General features: G+C 45.1%; 2 protein-coding genes across 2 annotated transcripts in view; one reads left to right on the top strand and one right to left on the bottom strand.

Moving 5' to 3' along the window:
• Positions 1–4373, top strand: part of CFAP263 (cilia and flagella associated protein 263) — a gene marked incomplete at both ends in the record, with an annotated part of 30585 nt that extends 26212 nt beyond the window's left edge. Inside the window, 2 exons of the mRNA XM_079723980.1 lie at positions 2496–2651; positions 4245–4373. Of these exons, the coding sequence (XP_079580106.1) occupies positions 2496–2651; positions 4245–4373 (285 nt within the window). The remainder of the gene's footprint in view (positions 1–2495; positions 2652–4244) is intronic.
• A 399-nt stretch (positions 4374–4772) lies between these two features.
• Positions 4773–17123, bottom strand: PRSS54 (serine protease 54; the record flags this gene model as incomplete). Its single annotated transcript, XM_079724049.1, is given in 6 exon segments — positions 4773–5318; positions 9011–9142; positions 9738–9992; positions 14504–14679; positions 17038–17086; positions 17088–17123. Coding segments are annotated over 6 exon segments (1194 nt in total).
• Positions 17124–18083: the final 960 nt, after the last annotated feature.

The following is an 18083-nucleotide window of genomic DNA, read 5'->3' as shown; positions in this document are numbered from 1 at the left end:
TCCTGCATGGGAGCGTGGAGTCCTACCCACTGGACCAACAGGGAAGTCCCACAAGGAGATTTTTTTAAAGGCTTAAATAAACTGACTCAAAAATTCTTTTGTAAAAATAAATAAGAATATCCACAAAATTCTTAATAAGGAGGAGACTAGCCTTAGTAGATACTGAAACATGTTATGAAGTTACAGTATTTAAAACAAATCCATGAATAGACGGGAAGATAAAAGAAAAAAATGTAAGCCATATGATGAACTCTAATACAGACCATATATGATATGTATATGATCAAGTTTCTGATAGTTTTGATATTGATATATTTAGTTTATGATAAAGGTGGCATTGCAATGAGAGACAACAGATTATTCAATAAATGATTTGCAATGACTGGGTAGCCATTTAGGAAAAAATTAATTTGGAACTATATGTAATAGCAAAATTAATCCAGGCATATCAGAGATTTAAATGTTAACAATAAGACCATTAAAGTCCTGAACTTATATAGTGGGAACATTTTTATTGTAATCTTGGAATATGGAAGACTTTTAAAATGTGAAACCTATAAACCATGAAATCAATAAAGTCAGCTATATAAAAATTAAAAATTTTCTGCATGGCAAAAACCATCATAAGCGAAGCCCAAAGATAAGTAACTGGAAAAATATTGTATTTAATATCACAAGGAGCTAATTTTCTTAAAAGATAAATGTCTTATAAATTAACAAGAAAAATCTAACAAAAAATAGGAAAAAACTGGGCCAAAGATTTAAACAGTTACAGAAAAGCTAAAAAATCTCAAACATATGAAAAATGTTCCCCTTTGCTCATAAGGAACAGAAAATAAAGCTATAATGAGGTACCATTTTCCCTCTGTTAGATTGACAAAGATGAAAAAGTGAGATTGTGTCGCGAGAATGGAGAAAACAGGCAGTCTCAAACATTGCTGCAGAAGTATAATTGGCTTCATCATTATAATAGAAGGCAAGTTAGCACCATTTACCATACATACACATATGCTTAGGGCAGGGTTTCTCAACCTAGACCCTACTGACATTTCAGGTCAGATAATTCTTCGTTGTGGGGGCCATCCTGTGCGTTGCAGGGTGTTTAGCAGCATCCCTGGCCTCCACCTACCCTATGCCAGTAGCACTCCCCTAATAGTGACAAACAAAAATGTCTCTGGACATTGCCAAATGTCTCCTGGGGGCAAAATAGCTTCTGGTTGAGAACCACTGCCTTAGAATAAGCAATATCACTTTCAGTAGCTTATCCTACTGATATACTGTACTTGCATTTTTACAAAATGATGTGTACCCAGAAAATTTGTAATCACAGCACTGGGGACAGGGGTGGGTTGGGAGCTTGTCACTGTGTACCTTTATACCATTTGAATTGAATGTATTGCCTTATTCAAAACAATTGTTAAAAGGACAATGCTAATTCAAAAAGCCACTCAGAAGAAAAAGACTAGTTAATTTTACTGTATAATAATTTTTGAAAATGAAATTAAAAAGACAGAGTCCTCAAAAAATTGAATAATCATATGATCCAGCAAGTTGTCTTCCAGATATATACCCAAAATAATTGAAAGCATGAACTTGAACAACAGGTATTTGTACACCCATGTTTGTAGCAGCATTATTTACAATAGCCAAAATGTAGAAGCAACTCGTGTCCATCGACAGAGGAGTGAATAACCAAAGTGAGCTGTATATGCATATAATAGAATATATTATTTTATTTATATTAATTTAAGGATGAATATTATTCATCCTTAAAAAGGAAAGAAATTTTGACACACTACAACATGGATGAACCCTGAAGACATTTATGCTAAGTGAAATTAGCCAGTCACAAAAGGACAAATATTGTATGATTCCACTTATATGAGGTACCTAGAGTAGTCACATTCATGGAGACAGAAAATAGAATGGTAGTTGCCAGGGCCTATGGGGAGGGGGTTTGGGGAGTTAGCGTATAATGGGTATAGAGGTTCAGTTGGGGCAGATGAAAAAATTCTGGAGATGGCTGGTGATAAATGTTGCAAAACAATGTGAATTGTTCTGTGAATGCCACAGAACTGTACACTTAAAAACGGTTAAAATGGGAAAATTTATGTTATGGGTATTCTGTCAAAAAAAAAAGACAGGAAAATGAATTGAAATTGATCTAATCAAAGTATACTTAAATACCTAATTTTTCCAAAGCAAAAAAAGCCCCTAAGCAATCAAAGGTAAAGCATATTCCTTAATAGAGGAAGGAAGGGAGGAAGGAAGGGAGGGAAAAAGACTGTTTTAGAGTCTACTTAATGTTTCTAAACTGGACGAAAATGTCACGATCTGTAAAGAAAAAGAATCTTGTGATTTCACCCACTCCTTTGAAAATGTAAACGTTATTTTTATAACTACATTGAAACTGGGGAGAGATGCCAGGGCCAGTAAGTCCCAGGAGGCTAGAACTGCCAGGGAGCCCCATGTTTAATTGGTCCTTCCCAACCCAGGACCGGGCCAAGGCCATGGCTCTGAACAAGCAGCTCCGGAAGCAGCTGTCTGAGTTCCGAGTGCCACCGGTGATGATGTACGTCCGGGAGAAGATCCGAAACAGGGACCTGGAGAAGACCCTCAGGATGTGGGAGAGGGAAGTGGAGATTGCAGATGTGAGTTACAGGAAGTCCCGAGACCCGCGATCTCTTATGCCCCTCACATTTTTGTTTAGGATTTTGTTTTCTGAGGTAAGAATACAGGATTTTAGACACGTAATACCTGTGAGAAATCTCAGCTGTTGCTTCGACCCTTACACCAAAATAAAGGATGGCTTTTTTTTTTTTTTTTCCTTAAAGGTCCTTCTTCTTGTTAGGGGCGTCTTTTCAGGTTATCAGGAAGAGACTCTAGTAATGGTGTGTTTTTAGTTGCTTGTTTTCTTATTGATCTCTGGAAGCTTCTGAATCCCTCCCCCACCATTGAAAATTTAGTGATTGCTATTTTATACACGGAGAAGCCAGTTTTTAAAAATTGAGATAATAATGGATTTTTTTTTAAGATGTTGGGGGTAGGAGTTTATTAATTAGTTTATTTATTTTTGCTGTGTTGGGTCTTCGTTTCTGTGTGAGCGCTTTCTCTAGTTGTGGCAAGTGGGGGCCACTCTTCATCGCGGTGCGCGGGCCTCTCACTATCGCGGCCTCTCTTGTTGCGGAGCACAGGCTCCGGACGCGCAGGCTCAGTAGTTGTGGCTCACGGGCCTAGTTGCTCCGCGGCATGTGGGATCCTCCCAGACCAGGGCTCGAACCCGTGTCCCCTGCATTAGCAAGCAGATTCTCAACCACTGCGCCACCAGGGAAGCCCAATAATGGATTTTAATATCACTCAGAACCCGATTCCATGCATTTACATATTTGCCACGGGTCTTTATTTTTATTTTTTTAATTATTTATTTATTATTATTATTATTTTTTTGCGGTACGTGGGCCTCTCACTGTTGTGGCCTCTCCCGTTGCGGAGCACAGGCTCCGGACGTGCAGGCCCAGCGGCCATGGCTCACCGGCCCAGCTGCTCCGTGGCACGTGGAATCCTCCCGGACCGGGGCACGAACCTGTGCCCCCCGCATCAGCAGGTGGACTCCCAACCGCTGCACCACCAGGGAAGCCCCATGGGTCTTTCTGATGTTGACTAACCCCGAAGCCTTTTCATATGGTACAGTGTGCACAGAAGCACCCTTGCCCCTTGTAAGCCATGGAAGAGAAAAAGGAAAAGTGCAAATGATATGCTGGCATCAAAAAAAAAAAAAAAAAAAAGGAAAGCACCAAGACTGCCACAGGCCAGGTTGCACACTGAGGGCACTTAAGACATCCTTAGGGTAGCTTAAAAACCCAGTCAGGTCACTTGGTAAGCTTGGCATTCTCACATCTAGACCCCAGCTCCATTTTCCACAGTGCGTTTACCTGCCCTTCCAGTGGTCACTTGGCAGCAGGAAAGTAAATTAGGATCCATACTTGGGCCCATCACATCTGGGGCTAAGAAGTAGCAAAGAAGTGCAGAAGGAACCTGCAACTTCTCACTTCATGGAACAGAGACACGCTCTTTAGAAGAATCTTCCAGATGCCCCAAGGTGGCCTGCATCCGCAGCACGCATGCAGACACTGCCCCACGTACGAGGTCATCCATACCATCACAGGGCTGGATGCAGGTAGAATAGGCACAATCCGTTCGTCCCAAATGACCTTCTCCCTCCTCCCCCTTTCTCCTTTTTGCAGATGTCCTTAAAAGGCTACCACAAGGCTTGGAATAAAATGAAAATCACCAATGAACAGTTGCAGGCAATTTGCCCCCTGGGAAATAGCCAGAGGGAGGCGACGGCTGCCGACCAAAAAGTGATCCATTAAAGTAATCAGCTCCTCTCTAGTCATGAGGTCCTCTCACTGTTCCCTGTGCTGGCTGGTGTCCCCAATTCTCCAGCCAGGCTGCTGGTCACCTCCCAGGCCACATCGGCCCCCGGGGAGTGTTTTCACAGCCTGGCTCCGGGAACCATAAATACTGAAAGAACCACGGGGCACTCTAATGGTTTGACACTTGTTAGCTCACATTTAGTTCACAAGCACACATGAGAATGACCTTCCCGCATGTGGGAGTGGGACAGAGGAGGGAGAGCCAGCCGAGTCTGTACTGTGGGCCTGTCCATGGCAACCCAGCTGTGCAACTCTCAAAAAGAGACACCAAAGCAGCGTGGTGAATGCCTGGCACTCAACATTCTGAGCTTACTCTTCCGTTTGGAAGGTTAGCTCCTAGACTAAGATATCATTACCACAGAAAACAAGCACAAAGAAAAATAAGGTAATTTCTTGGGGCTGATGTAACCTGTTCTGGCCTGATAGAGACCTGCCCTCCCCAACCTCCCCACCGTAGTAGTCATAGTACATGGGTTGGGTGGCCACCTCAGACTTGTCTGACTCCCTCAGACCCTTTTCCCTAAAGTCTAGACTCACTGGCGTGCCATTTGCCATTTGTGACCATGAATGCATGGTGGCCCTTTTTTGTCCTTGGAAGTGTGGTTGGGACCATCCAACCTGGCTCAGCCCAGCATGTTTTTTCTGTGTCACAACATCACGTGATGAGTGGCTGGGGAAAGGAATTGGGTTTTCCCAGTGGTGGAAGGAAGACAGGGGAGGGCTGGTCTTATTGGTCTTGGACGTGATCCAGTTGCTGTAGTCTTCCACCTTGATGTACAGGAACAGGCCAGGGCATTTCTCACCACCTTGAGACAGGATTCCTCTCAGCACCCACAGATTCAATTCCTTCAGCTCACATATCATTGGGTTTCCTGGGTCCCCCTGTGACAAAGGACAGAAAGCTTCAGGTCTTAGAAAAACTTGTTTTCTTTTTTAATATGTCCCTGTGCAATTTACTATCTGTTCTAGAAAAGTTTTACACTGGTTCTCACTGGAAATGGGGTAAGTTATAGGATAATATTTCCAATCTAGGCCACCTCCACCACAAATTCCAACAAGATGACTTTTCCTTTCATTATACAAATTATTTGTAGGCTCCTGCAGTTTGCCTGTAGCTTCCTGGATCCCATTTTATTTTCTTGCCCCTTTCTAGTCCTTTGAATAAATCCTCCCTCTCTTTTGGTTTCTCACTCCTCAAATGTTATTTTGTTCCTTTCTGGCCTGGAATGCTCCCGTTTTTCCTTCTCTTCCCTATTTTGTTTCCATCCTTCGTTTAAGCTGCTTGCACCTACCCACAGTCCTGCTAGGGTCAGTCAGACTTGCAGGAAGCACACGCTGCCGGGCTGGGTTCACAGCTTTTCCAACCTGGCAGCTGCCTGCCAGTGCACCTCTCAGGAGCAGTCCTCTGGGCCCCGGGAGCTCTGCCACACAGACCTTATCTCCCTTCAGGTGAGTGGGTAGAAGCCTGGCACACTTGGCTGGACATGTGACCCTAGCAGGTTAGCTAATTCTCTGAGCTAAAGTGGGGACACGGTTAGTGCCTGTAACACCGGCAGAGCTCCTGGCACAGGGCCTGACATACGGGATGCACTCAGTAAACAATTAGCTGCTATTACCCTGGTGTGCAGAAAAGGCCATCATTTTTAACGTGAAAAACTGAGAAATGTGGGAAAAGCAACAAGACAGCTACTAGGTATAATTTACCTTACCTGTGCTCCACCCTACCCCCTGCCCCCGGGCCTCCTCTTAAAGGAATACCTGCCCCCCAGCACCAGCCTATGGTCCATCTTGGTCCAAGAGGGAGTTTATCATCAAAGGCTGGCCAGCCACCTTTGACCTATGTGAACTGCCAGGCGAGACAGGTTGGGTGATCACAGTTTGTTCTCACTGTGTGGACTGAGGCATGGAGGGAGGGGGCTTGCAGCTGACAATGGGAAACAATCTGAACAGACTCAACAGTGAGAATTCAAGAGGCAAAACAGTGGTCACCTCAGCCCTTGCCCATTCCCAGGCCTGGGTGTTTGAGCTTTCTTGGGTTTCTACACACATGCAGCCTCTTTCACTAAACCCTCCTTTTTCTGTGGAGGCCACACCAGAACAGAAATGCAGGCAAATGGGAGAAGCAAAGAACACTTCTGCAAGCAGGGCCATGGGAGGCATGCTCTGCAAGGCTGCCATAATGCCCTGGTTGTCCCACCGCTGCACACACACAAGGATGGCATTCCAGACTTCGCTCTGTGCTTCTCATTAGATGGAAGGGGGTGCTTGAGTGTGGAACTCTTGATTTTTTCAGTTTTTCACATTCTACTGTTTGCATCCCATGCTGCCAAACAGCAGAGGGTGATTTCATCCCTGAGCTCTGGCTGGTCCTCCTAGGACTGGCGAACTGGCTCTCATCTGCACCTCATTGTATCTTCCTGGGGCACGGAGGCTCTCTGGCCAAGGATGGAGTGGTCTCCCCTCCGTTCACCAGTTCCACTCCCAATTTGTTTTAACTATGCTTTTACAGCTTGAGGAAGAAAAAGAATGCCATTCAGGACAAATAGTTTTGACAAATGACTGTGCGGTCAACATCCCTGGCTATTGTGTGGTTTTGCGAGTTGCTGTTCCACTTGGGTGTAGAATATGCTGCTGTTTCTCTTCCCCATGACATGTAAGGCCAAGACTTCTGAAGCTCAAGCAATGGAGACAAAAAGCACCAGGCGCTCCAGCCCCACCTCATCTCCCAGGGGAGCGACCCCCTTTCATTGCGTGATCCTCAACCTTGACATCCAGCAAAAGCCCTAACAGTTGTGGGAAAAAAGGAGGGTGAGTTCAGAGCAATTCTACTTTTGCTGGGTTTCTGAGGACCCGTTAGGGCAGACACTGAACCTGGGTAGCTTATTCTACATGTGAGAAGTGTGGCTTTGAGGACCTCTGGACACTAGAACACATTTCCTAGGAAGGATCCTAGGTAGACAAGGCACCTTTTTTTTTTTTTTTTTTGCAAGCACAATTCTCTTAAAAAACAAAGGACTGTCCACAGGTGTGCTACAGTTAAAAACCAACCTGACCTTTGTGGATGGTTTAAAGAGGTGATCATTTAGAGGGTAAGCAGCTTACCATATTCCAGTGAATTTAAGATGCTCTTAAAAATTAGCGTCTTTGAAATGGGATGTGTCTTTTTTTTTTTTTTTAACATGTTGGGGGTAGGAGTTTATTTATTTATTTTATTTTTGCTGTGTTGGGTCTTCGTTTCTGTGTGAGGGCTTTCTCTAGTTGTGGCAAGCAGGGGCCACTCTTCATCGCCGTGCGCGGGCCTCTCACTATCACGGCCCCTCTTGTTGCGGAGCACAGGCTCCAGACACGCAGGCTCAGTAGTTGTGGCTCACGGGCCTAGTTGCTCCGTGGCATGTGGGATCCTCCCAGACCAGGGCTTGAACCCATGTCCCCTGCATTAGCAGGCAGATTCTCAACCACTGCGCCACCAGGAAAGCCTGGGATGTGTCTTTTAATCAGTGGATTCCAGAGTTTCAGTGGCAGCATTTTTACTTTCTCAGTGTTACATAAAATAATGGTGCATTCTGCACCTGACAGCATCCTGGATTTGATGAAGTGTGGTACTAGGTTGATGGAGTGGCTGATGGTAGGATTTTGTTAAGTAGCTACGTCTTCTACTGTATTTTAACACATTCTCTAATTTACAAAGCTTCTACAATCCTCCACCTGGAAGAGAGCCCAGGACAATGTAGGCACTTGATAAATGTTGAACCAGCTTTAGAAGGGCAAACTTATTTCCTGATGAAAGGCAGTCCCTCATGCTTTTGCAATAAAATGACTTTGAGAAAGAATTGTCCGCACATATGTATTTTTTCCCTTTTCTCTAAAAAACTTTCCCTAGATCCTCTGGAAAAAAAAAATTTCCCCATCAGGGAATCCTGAAGGTTACTTCGAGAAAAGTGGTTGATCAGTGTCGTAGACAATTTTAGAGGAGGGGAGGGAAACTCTGCCTGGAAATGTGGCAGACCTGAGTTCTTGCCTTTAAGATTTATTAACTGTGTGGCCCTGGTAAGCCACACTTTTTCCAAATACAGATATGAGGGGGCCTAGACAGGTGTTTGTGAATTCTGCACATTTTCCTGAGGCAGTAGGACAGCCACATCTGGACAGCCCACATTCAGCTAGAGGGCAGGGCTTCTTACAGGGAAAAAGAAACCCAGTAATTGATGAACAATAGCATCAGGCTGGGTTCCAAAGAAGCCGAATACAGCAAGCCCGCGCTGTAGGCATGCTCAGCATATATCTGCATGTGTGGTTTGGACTCACTCTTTCAAACTTTTAGCTAATGAAAAAGCATGTGACTTAGCCATGCTTAGTCATGTCACACTGAAAACGGTGACAGCTTAGTCCATTTGGCAGATTGTTATTGAGCACTTGCTACCTGCCAAGTGCTGTTCGCCCTGGAGACGTCCATGACTCCCAGGTGTCCTGCCCTCATGGAGCTCACAATCCAGCGAGGGGGAGTCCTGAGGCTCCCCCATGAAGTGACCACTGCTTACTCTCAGCCTGTAGCTTCTGTTCCACTGCATTCTTACCAAGCAGACGGCATCAGTTTCCATCTCTATGTCATTGCCACATCCTGTTTTCTCGATTTTGTTTAAGGGACACAAGTCAATGTCCTTCACGGAGATTTTCCTCAGGATACTCATCGTCATGTGATTTCCTGTCTGGACAACAGAGAGCCCGAGAATTATTCACAAGAAGACATTCCCCGAGTCAACGCAACTACAACTCACATATCAGTTGGGAGTGAGTAGGAAATGTTCTGATAAACCCCCTTTTCCTCACAGAAATCCGAACCTGTGTCTCAGTTTTTACTGAAAACTACCTTTGCTTTGAACTTGAATGGAAAATAAGCAGAGAAAATGTTCACCCTTCCTCCACATCTACAGAGAATGAATGCATTTCCTTGTTTGTTTCCCAAAAATCAAAGGAAACAAGGATGGCTCAGACAAGAGGACTGTCAGCTCTGGTTCAGGGAATAATGTCCCCTGGCCCCTCGGTAACCTTGCACTCATTTCAGGCTGCTTGCTGCCCATGTACTTCCAATTTTGGTGTTGGAATAGAAGAAAAAGGACCAGATGTAAGAATGGTCTCAAGAGGGCAAGCACTTGGAATCTTGATGGATTAAGTGAGGGTTCCAGCCCAACTCTAGAACCTCAGACCACCTGAATTATTGAGCTAAGCCCTAGAATGGTTCATCCCAGTCACCCCCACTGCTAGCACACACACAGCCTCCTCTAGGAGAAGAAAGGCATTAACTGCAGATGTGGGATTCCATCCTGCCACCCAGCAGTTCTGCAAGGCTGGTGGCATATGCAACTTTCTGCCGAGGAAGCAGATGGGCCGGACCAGGTTGTTGAACTGCATCGCCGTGTCTGTCTTCAGGAGGGCTATGTTATTTTTCATTGTTTTATTATCAAAGTCCTCATGGATGATGATGGTGTTGACTGGATATTCTTCGTGAGCAATCAGTTTTGCATCCATCTTAGCTATACCAACTATAGCAACAACGTCCTTCCTAGAGAGAGAGCAAGGTAATCTTGAGAAGCCAGAAAGTTTTCCAGAAATAAGACTTGTGTCTACAGTGTGGAAGCGTACTCCATATCCTAGGGAAAAATCAATACAGAATGCTCAACACTGAGACATAACCCTTGTCAGCTCCCAGCTGGAAACAGATGACACACTCAAATAAGGTAAACTGAGGAAAGTTTAATAAAGGGACTCTTTACAAAGGTCTCGCAGGACATAGGGAAATCACAGAGACTAGTGCAGTATGCTGGGTTCCGGGTGGCATATGTAGCTTTCTGCTGAGGTAACAATAGGGTGTTGGTGGGAGGGAGTGGTCAGACAGAGCTATGGGGAGTGGGTCCCTTGGCTGGAGAAGGCATCCAGTCTGCAGTACCTGTCAGGGGAATACCTGACCTCACTTCCTTCCTCCCTCTGATCTCTTGGCAGTGCTCCCTTTGGCCAAACCCAACTGGAACCCAGAAGGCAAGAGCACCCATTGGTGTAACCCACACAGGTCAGCCTCCTGGCACCCAGCAGAATGGAAAAGAGTAGAGAGTGGGTCTGGAGGGGCAAATGGGAGAGATCCAGCATGGCTAGTAAAGTTGCTGGACTTCAGTGACAAAGAAGGAATCCTTGGGCATCCACACAAAACAGATTAATTCATCTTAAGTTTGTCCTCTAATTTATTGTCTAAGCTGGGGAACTTGTGAGAGTGAAAAGGGATGCTAACAATAGGATAACAGGTGTAAACCAGGCCTCTCCTGGGGAATACTAGGATGTGTGATCTCCCACCTACAGAGGAAAAAATCAGAATGGCTTCAGACTTCTCCACAGCAAGATTTAATACCAGAAGCTGAGGTGCGGTGGGGGTGAGAATGCCTGTTAAGTCTTCAGACGGAAGCAGGCATGATCCATGAATTCTACACTTAAGTGGTCGTTCAGATTTAAGGGCGGCACAACATTTCTGAGTATGTAAAACTCGAGGAAATATGGTTCTTGGGAGCCCTTTAAGAAACTATTTGGAGGGACTTCCCTGGCGGTCCAGTAGTTAGGACTCTGCACTTCCACTGCAGGGGTCACACGATCAATTCCTGGTCGGGGAACTAAGATCCCACATGCTGTGCAACGTGGCCAAAAAAAAAAAAAAAAAAAGAAGAAAAAAGAAAAGAAGCTACTTGAAGACAAATTTTAGCCAATTCTAGTGTTGAATGGAAAAATCCAGCAAAGCGACGGTCAGTAAGTGTGGAATTCGTTATAATATGGGTCTAAAATAAAAACAAAAGAGAAACTTTTAAAGTTATAGATTGGAGTAGTGATGTAAACCAGCAGAGGGAGGTATATACACCAATTTTCTCATCTTTTATGGGAGTCTAAACTATCATTTATTTATAGCTAATATATGAAATAACAGGGGTATACAAATATATATATGAATCAAGGTAAACGTTAAAGTACATAAATAAGCTATTAAAATTGGGTGGTCATGAAGAACGAGGGAAGAAGTGAAAAGACAGGAATTCTGGCATCAGCCACAGTAGAATCTAGAGAGGACTATCCAGAGAGAAACAGAAGATTTGTGTGTCTTCCATGAAATTATAATTCTAAGATGACCACGAGAACACAAGTTCAAATTTTCCAAATTTGTCAGAAGAGACATACAAAACAAAGCCATATAATGAAATGAAAAACAGCAAGCAATAAAAACAGAACAGTCTAAAATAAAAACAAAAAGCAGGAGCTTCATTCTGAACACCAGAGCAGAAGAGCATGCAACAAGACAAAGAAAGGCTTTTCATGATGATAAGGAATTCAGTCTACAGTGAAGAGTTCATTTATAAATATCTGCAGCAAGTGATAAAATGTTCATGAATTAAATTCCAGGAAATAGGAGGAGGAAAAGCCAGAAATTTGTAATTCACCTCAGTCAGCCTAGGATAGATCAAGTAGACTCCCTGCCCTAATTTTATATATTAAATTGTACTCCAAGGACAGAAAATGAGCTCTTTAATTTACTTGTGGAAAATATTCATATGGACCACATAGTAGACCACAAAGATAACATCAACAAATTCCTTAATAGATCACCATGCAGTCTAACTCAAACTTAAATCATGTTAAAATACAAAACAATCACCCTATTACCTGGATATTTTTAAATGGTCTTTAATAAAACCCAGAGTCAGAGAGGAAATCAAAACCAAAACAGCAGACCAGATAGAAAATAGCAATAATGAAAACACTACATAGAAAACAGAACCTCTCTGGAGGGATGGTTGGCAACAGCTATCAAGATTTAGTCCAGTTTTTCCACTCTTAGTTTATTCGTGCAACAATATACTTCCATGTATGTGAAATAATGTGTGTACAAGTATATCTACTGCAGCATTTTTTGCTACTAGTGAAAGATTGGAAACAACCCAAATTTCCATTATTAGAGGACTGTGTAGTTATGGTACATCCATATGGGATACTGGGCAGCTAACTGATGCATAAAATGAGGTAACTTTCTATGTATCGTTAGGAAAGGATCACCCAACATTCATGACAGAGTGAAAAAAGCTAAGAGTGGAATAATGTATATGGTGTGTTACTAGTTGTATTGGTGGGTGTTATGGACTGAATTGTGTCCCCCCATATTCATACATGAAGCCCTAACCCCCAGTGCGAATGTGTTTGGAGATAGGGCCTTTAAGGAGGTAATTAAGGTTAAATGGGTCCATAGGGTGGGGCCCTAATCCAACAGGACTGGTGTCCTTATAAGAAGAAGAGACAGCAAGAACGTGTGCACACAGAGGAAAGGCCATGGGAGAACACAAGGAGAAGGTGGCCGTCCACACGCCAAGGAGTGAGTCCTTGGGAGAAACCAACCCTGCTGACACCTTGATCTTGGACTTCCAGGCCTCTGGAATGGTAAGAAATAAATTTCTATTGTCTAAGCCACCCTGTCTGTAGTATTTCATTGTGGCAGCCCCAGCAGATTAATACAGGGGAGAAAGAAAATTCTCTCTCTGTCAATAGATATAAGAGTCAATATAGATAGACCTATAGGTATATAGATACCCATGAGTGCATGGAGTGTTTCAGGAAGAACACCCAAGAAACTGGTAACAGAAATGGCTCAAGGGAGGGAAATGATGACTGAAGGGCAGGGAAGGGGAGGAGCTGATTTTCATTACACACCCTTTGATTCCTCATGAACATCACAGTATTACATGTATTTTCATTTAAATACATGTATTTTTAATTAAAAAATACAAATCATATGTTAAAAAATTCAACAATTAAAAAAAATTCAGCAATTGCACAATATCTCATCAAGGGTTTACACTATAATGTATTTGGCCAGTTATAGTAATTATATTCTCTCCCCCCATACTCTATATGTGTATATATAATATATAATGTATAAATAGTATATAATATATAGTATATATACTATAAATTATATAATATACTATATATTTATAAATTATAATTATAAATTATAAAATAATATAGTATGTATACTATATATAGTATATATTATATACTGTAGAATATATACTATATATAGTGTATATCACATATAATATATATCTATATAATATATTGAGTAGATAGATCTATATGTAATTATATATAGAAGTTATATACTATGTATCATATATAATGTATTATAAACTATAAAATAGTAACTATAGCATAATTTACTTATCCATGATAATCAGACATTACACTTCCAGTGTTTTGTGTGTAATTAATCATCCTATGAACAACTTTGTGCATAAAACTTTTCCAGTGGTTGAAATTATTTCCTTAATGTTGATGACCAAAAGTCAAATCATTGGGTCAGAAAGTGAGATGTTTTACCAAAAAAAGTTATTCCTTTAATAGCATGTATAGGCTTTTTTTCTTTTTCTGGTTTAAGAGAATGCCCATTTATTGTAAAAAATTTGGAGAATACAGAGAAGTTCAAAGAAGAAAATAAATCACATGCATTCTGAGCATCCAGAGATGGGCACTCTTCAAGTGTTTGCGTATTTCCTTCAAGTGTTTTCTCTACGTGCATGTATTTGTGGCAGTCACATTGTTAAGGCCTGAGGTAAGTGTGTTAAGGTAAGGGCTCCTATCAATTCACTTAACAAGATAAGCAATAGGGACCTTTAGTATCAAGAGTCAGTGCCTCTCCAATACAGATGTTTAAAAAAATTTTTTTAAAAAGTGTCTAAAAAAAAAAGAGTGCCTTTGTGATTGTAATAAAATGGGAACAAATATCCTTCCTGTAAAAGATGGAGAAACAATCGTTTCACTTTGCAGTTGTGCAGCTGGCAGTCCTCACAGCAGAGGAGACACAGACTGCGCCAACCTTGGCAACTGGTGACTTCAGGAGCCCCAAACTCACAGCGAGCACTGCGCTGGTAAAAAGCCCTGTTGCCCTGTCACTGGGCATCCACCTTCCAGGACTCCCCAAGCTGAGCAGGAAACAGAACCCCCCAACTCCGCCTCGGTGAGCCACGTAGACTCCAAAGGAGGGGTACTGGCCTGTTTTGAAAGGCGGATGCGATGCTGAGGATCCAGAACTCACTGAGGATGCTGCCGAAAGCCAGGTGGGTGTACTGGACATCCTGCAGCGACACCACCCACGGGAACTCCTCATCTTCGACCAAACCCTCCTCGGAAGTTTCCACAGTGTTGCTTTTCTGGATGCCGCAAGCTGCAGGGGGTTGTGCAGGGGCCTCACTGCTGGGGCAAGGAGCTGGAGGCCTGGGGCTGCCGCCACCGCACCAGACCCCAGGACCCGCTCGCACTTCTGCTGGTTCCCCACTTTTTCTGGCTCTCTATCTTGGTCGCCACTAACTCTACCACCCACGTTTATTTTCCTAGTGGGTCTTCTTCCCCATAAAAGACCCTTGGTGGGTCTCCCTCCCTAGTCCATGTGCCCTGTCCCGATGAGTCCCCGTGCCCGGCCTCCTTAGTGGACCAGGGGTGCCCATCTCATCCTCGCCTATGCAGAGTGGAGTATAGGGATTCTCAAGCTGACTGAACATTTCATCTGCCTGCTGCCCGGCCCCACCCAGACCCCTGGAGATGAGGCCTGGGCATTGATGTTTTCCAAAAGCTCCCCAGGATAGATTCGAATGTGTACTTGGGGTTGAGAACCACTAGTGTTTCAGGAAGTCCCTGGACACAGTGTCCCAAGTCTAGTTGGCCCCTATGTGTTGAGACTTGGGGAGAGGCACTCCTCTGTCTGGGCCTCAGTTTCCTTTTATGAGAGGTGGGGTAACACATGCCTCTCACAAGAGGGGTGTTGTGTCCCCATGACTGATAATGCTAAGCCCAGTGGACAATTCCATATTTTCCCCATGTAAACCACTGCTCTGGTAGCCACTGCATGAGTACCCAGTGCTTTTTTCTAAATTGGTGGCCCTGGGTTCTGTATGTCACATGGTGGGTAGCACCAGCTGAAAAAGTCAGGTCATTGGTGGCTTCTTTTTCAGCCATTCATCCAACCGCACACGCAGCCCTGCTGAGTTAGGGGCTGGGCTGGTAGGGAAGGATTTCAGGATCCTGTCCCCACCCCAGGGGAGGTCACAGTGCACAAGGGAGACAGACACATTGGAGAGTGACAGCATTCAGAGAGACTTGTGACACAAGGGACAGTGCCCGGAGTATACAGAGGAGGGGGCACGGATTCTGCCCAGAACATGAAGTCTGGGAGGGCTTCCCCCAGGAGGTGACCCTCTGAGGTGAGCATCAATGACAGAGAGTTTCCAAACCATGACGCTGAAATTGACTGAACATTCAGTATAGTCATTAAAGGACCACAGCAGACCTCTCCATGCTAGGGCGTCATGTGATCAAACATCTCTATGAGTTGACACTTGGAGTCTTTGCTGAAACAGTGACAAGAGCTGGTTGTTAGCAAGATGATGTCTGTAAGGCCACCAAGTGCTTCAGGATCACCAAAGACAAAATTCTGGTCTTTTTCACAGGACATTGGCAATCTGTGGTGAACGAGGCACTAACCAACTCTTCCTAACCCACGAAGAACCTACAGGTTTGTGATGACTTTTGCTTTTTCAAAGCTCTAGCTGGCTGATTCATTTGTCCTTATAAAACTCTTGAACAGCCAGGATATAATGAGGAAGTCTGCCTCAGAGATGAAATGTTTGCCCTGGGTCCCTTGCCTGAGGCTTTTTAAGAGAGGAGAGAGGCCCTGTCTGTGTTTTGTCTCCTTGGGCTGCAAGGAGACGGAGGAGGCCTGGAAGGTGGGGCGGTCCTCTTGGCGTGTGTATGCGTGTGTGCGTGCACGGGAAGCCTCTCCTGTCCCCCATCTAACTCCAGGAAGACAGGAGAGAGCCAGCTGGGGTGGCAGAAGGTGTGTCAGAGCCTGCTTTAGTCAGGTGCCCCCCTCCATCTCCCCTTTCCAGGCCAGAATTTTAGTCCTGGACAACCTGGGGGTCGGGGAGGGGACTGCAGCTGCCACTTCTGCCAACTGAGGCCAGGCAGCCTCTCAGGCACCTCCCTGTTCCCGGGCCGGGCCCTGCCATTGGGGGTCAGTTTAGAGGTAACAATAAGGTTTAAGGATAAAGGGCTCCATCGGAACAATACTGAAGTAGAAACACAGGGAAGGCCCGGTTCCCAAGTGCATAAGACGCACCTCGGACCCCCACCCCAGCTCAGGAAGGATGTCCGCCACCTGACGGACGCAGGGAATGTGCCCCCGGAAGAGCAGGGCAGGGCTGTGAGAGGGGAGGCAGGCCTCATACCAAGCCCCTCTGCGCAGGGGGCCTCTCCATAGCCTAAGGCTTGTCTCCCTAACCGTACTCTCACCAAGGACTAGGCCTGACATCAGGCTGCTGAAGCCACAGTTTCCTACGTCCACGCCCCATGTCCCACTTTCTCCCTGGTTCCCACCACCAACGCAAGCTGCCCAGAGCAAAATGCCCTGAGTCACCTACACCCTGAGTCCCTCTCTGGACATTAAGGACCATTTCCTCTTCCGGGATGATTCCCCCTGCCATGTCACACAATCAGCTAAAGCTGGGAAGGAAGAGAGAAGCGCACTCACTGGCAGAAGCATGGGAGACGTAGAACAGCACCAAGAGCGTCCCTCTCATCGCTGCCATCCCCAGAGCGAGCCACAGCAGACACCATGGGCAGCTGTGAACGCAGAACAGCCAAACACATGGGCTTTTCCTCTCCTCCCCAAGGTCGTGATTTCCCCCCAGCGTCAGAGTCCCTGCCTCTTTTCCTTTCCACTGACAAAACTTCCAAGACATGGGAAACAGACCTGTCACATCCCTATTTTTTGGGTCCGTGCCATAGAGAGGCAGGGACCAGCTGCCCAACCCCGCTCTTCAGCCAGCGATGTGTAAGACAGCCCAGTGAGAGAAGGTGGCCACGCTGGTCACTTTTCTCCACAATCCGCAATCCAGGGTCTCCGGCTTTCCCACAGAGCTGGGTCTCAGAAAAGGGTCATCTTTTTTTTTTTTTTCCGGTACGCGGGCCTCTCACTGTTGTGGCCTCTCCCGTTGCGGAGCACAGGCTCCGGACGCGCAGGCTCAGCGGCCATGGCTCACGGGCCCAGCCGCTCCGCGGCATGTGGGAGCTTCCCGGACCAGGGCACGAACCCGTGTCCCCTGCATCGGCAGGCGGACTCTCAATCACTGCGCCACCAGGGAAGCCCAGGGTCATCTTTTGATTCGTGGAATTCGACCCTAGCCTTAACTCTGTAGCCGTAAAATGCTGCCGAAAACAAAAAGCAGGTGTTCCGTGAAAGCCTACCCTGATTTTGCCCCTCCTACTAAACTCTACTGGAATTTCTTCTAATTGGTGACAGCTCATCCTTTTACATAGTAACTGCCCCAGCGTGTCACTCAGTTCATTCACACAATCACCCTGTGAGGTGGACACTATCATCATTCCCATTTTACAGATTCAGAAACTGATACTCAGAGACATTGAGAATCCCACCCAAGGTCACACAGCTGCCAAGTGGTGGAGCTGGAATTCAAAGCCCAGGCGTGCTCCTCCATCAGCCCCACCACCAGGCCTACCCTCACCTCAGACAATACACAAGAGCCCAAGGAACCCATGCATGCCGTCCTCAGTCAC

The sequence above is a fragment of the Hyperoodon ampullatus genome (genome assembly GCF_949752795.1).
Source record: "Hyperoodon ampullatus genome assembly, chromosome: 18".
In the NCBI taxonomy this organism is placed as follows: domain Eukaryota; kingdom Metazoa; phylum Chordata; class Mammalia; order Artiodactyla; family Ziphiidae; genus Hyperoodon; species Hyperoodon ampullatus.
This window is presented reverse-complemented; position numbering and strand designations above follow the sequence as displayed.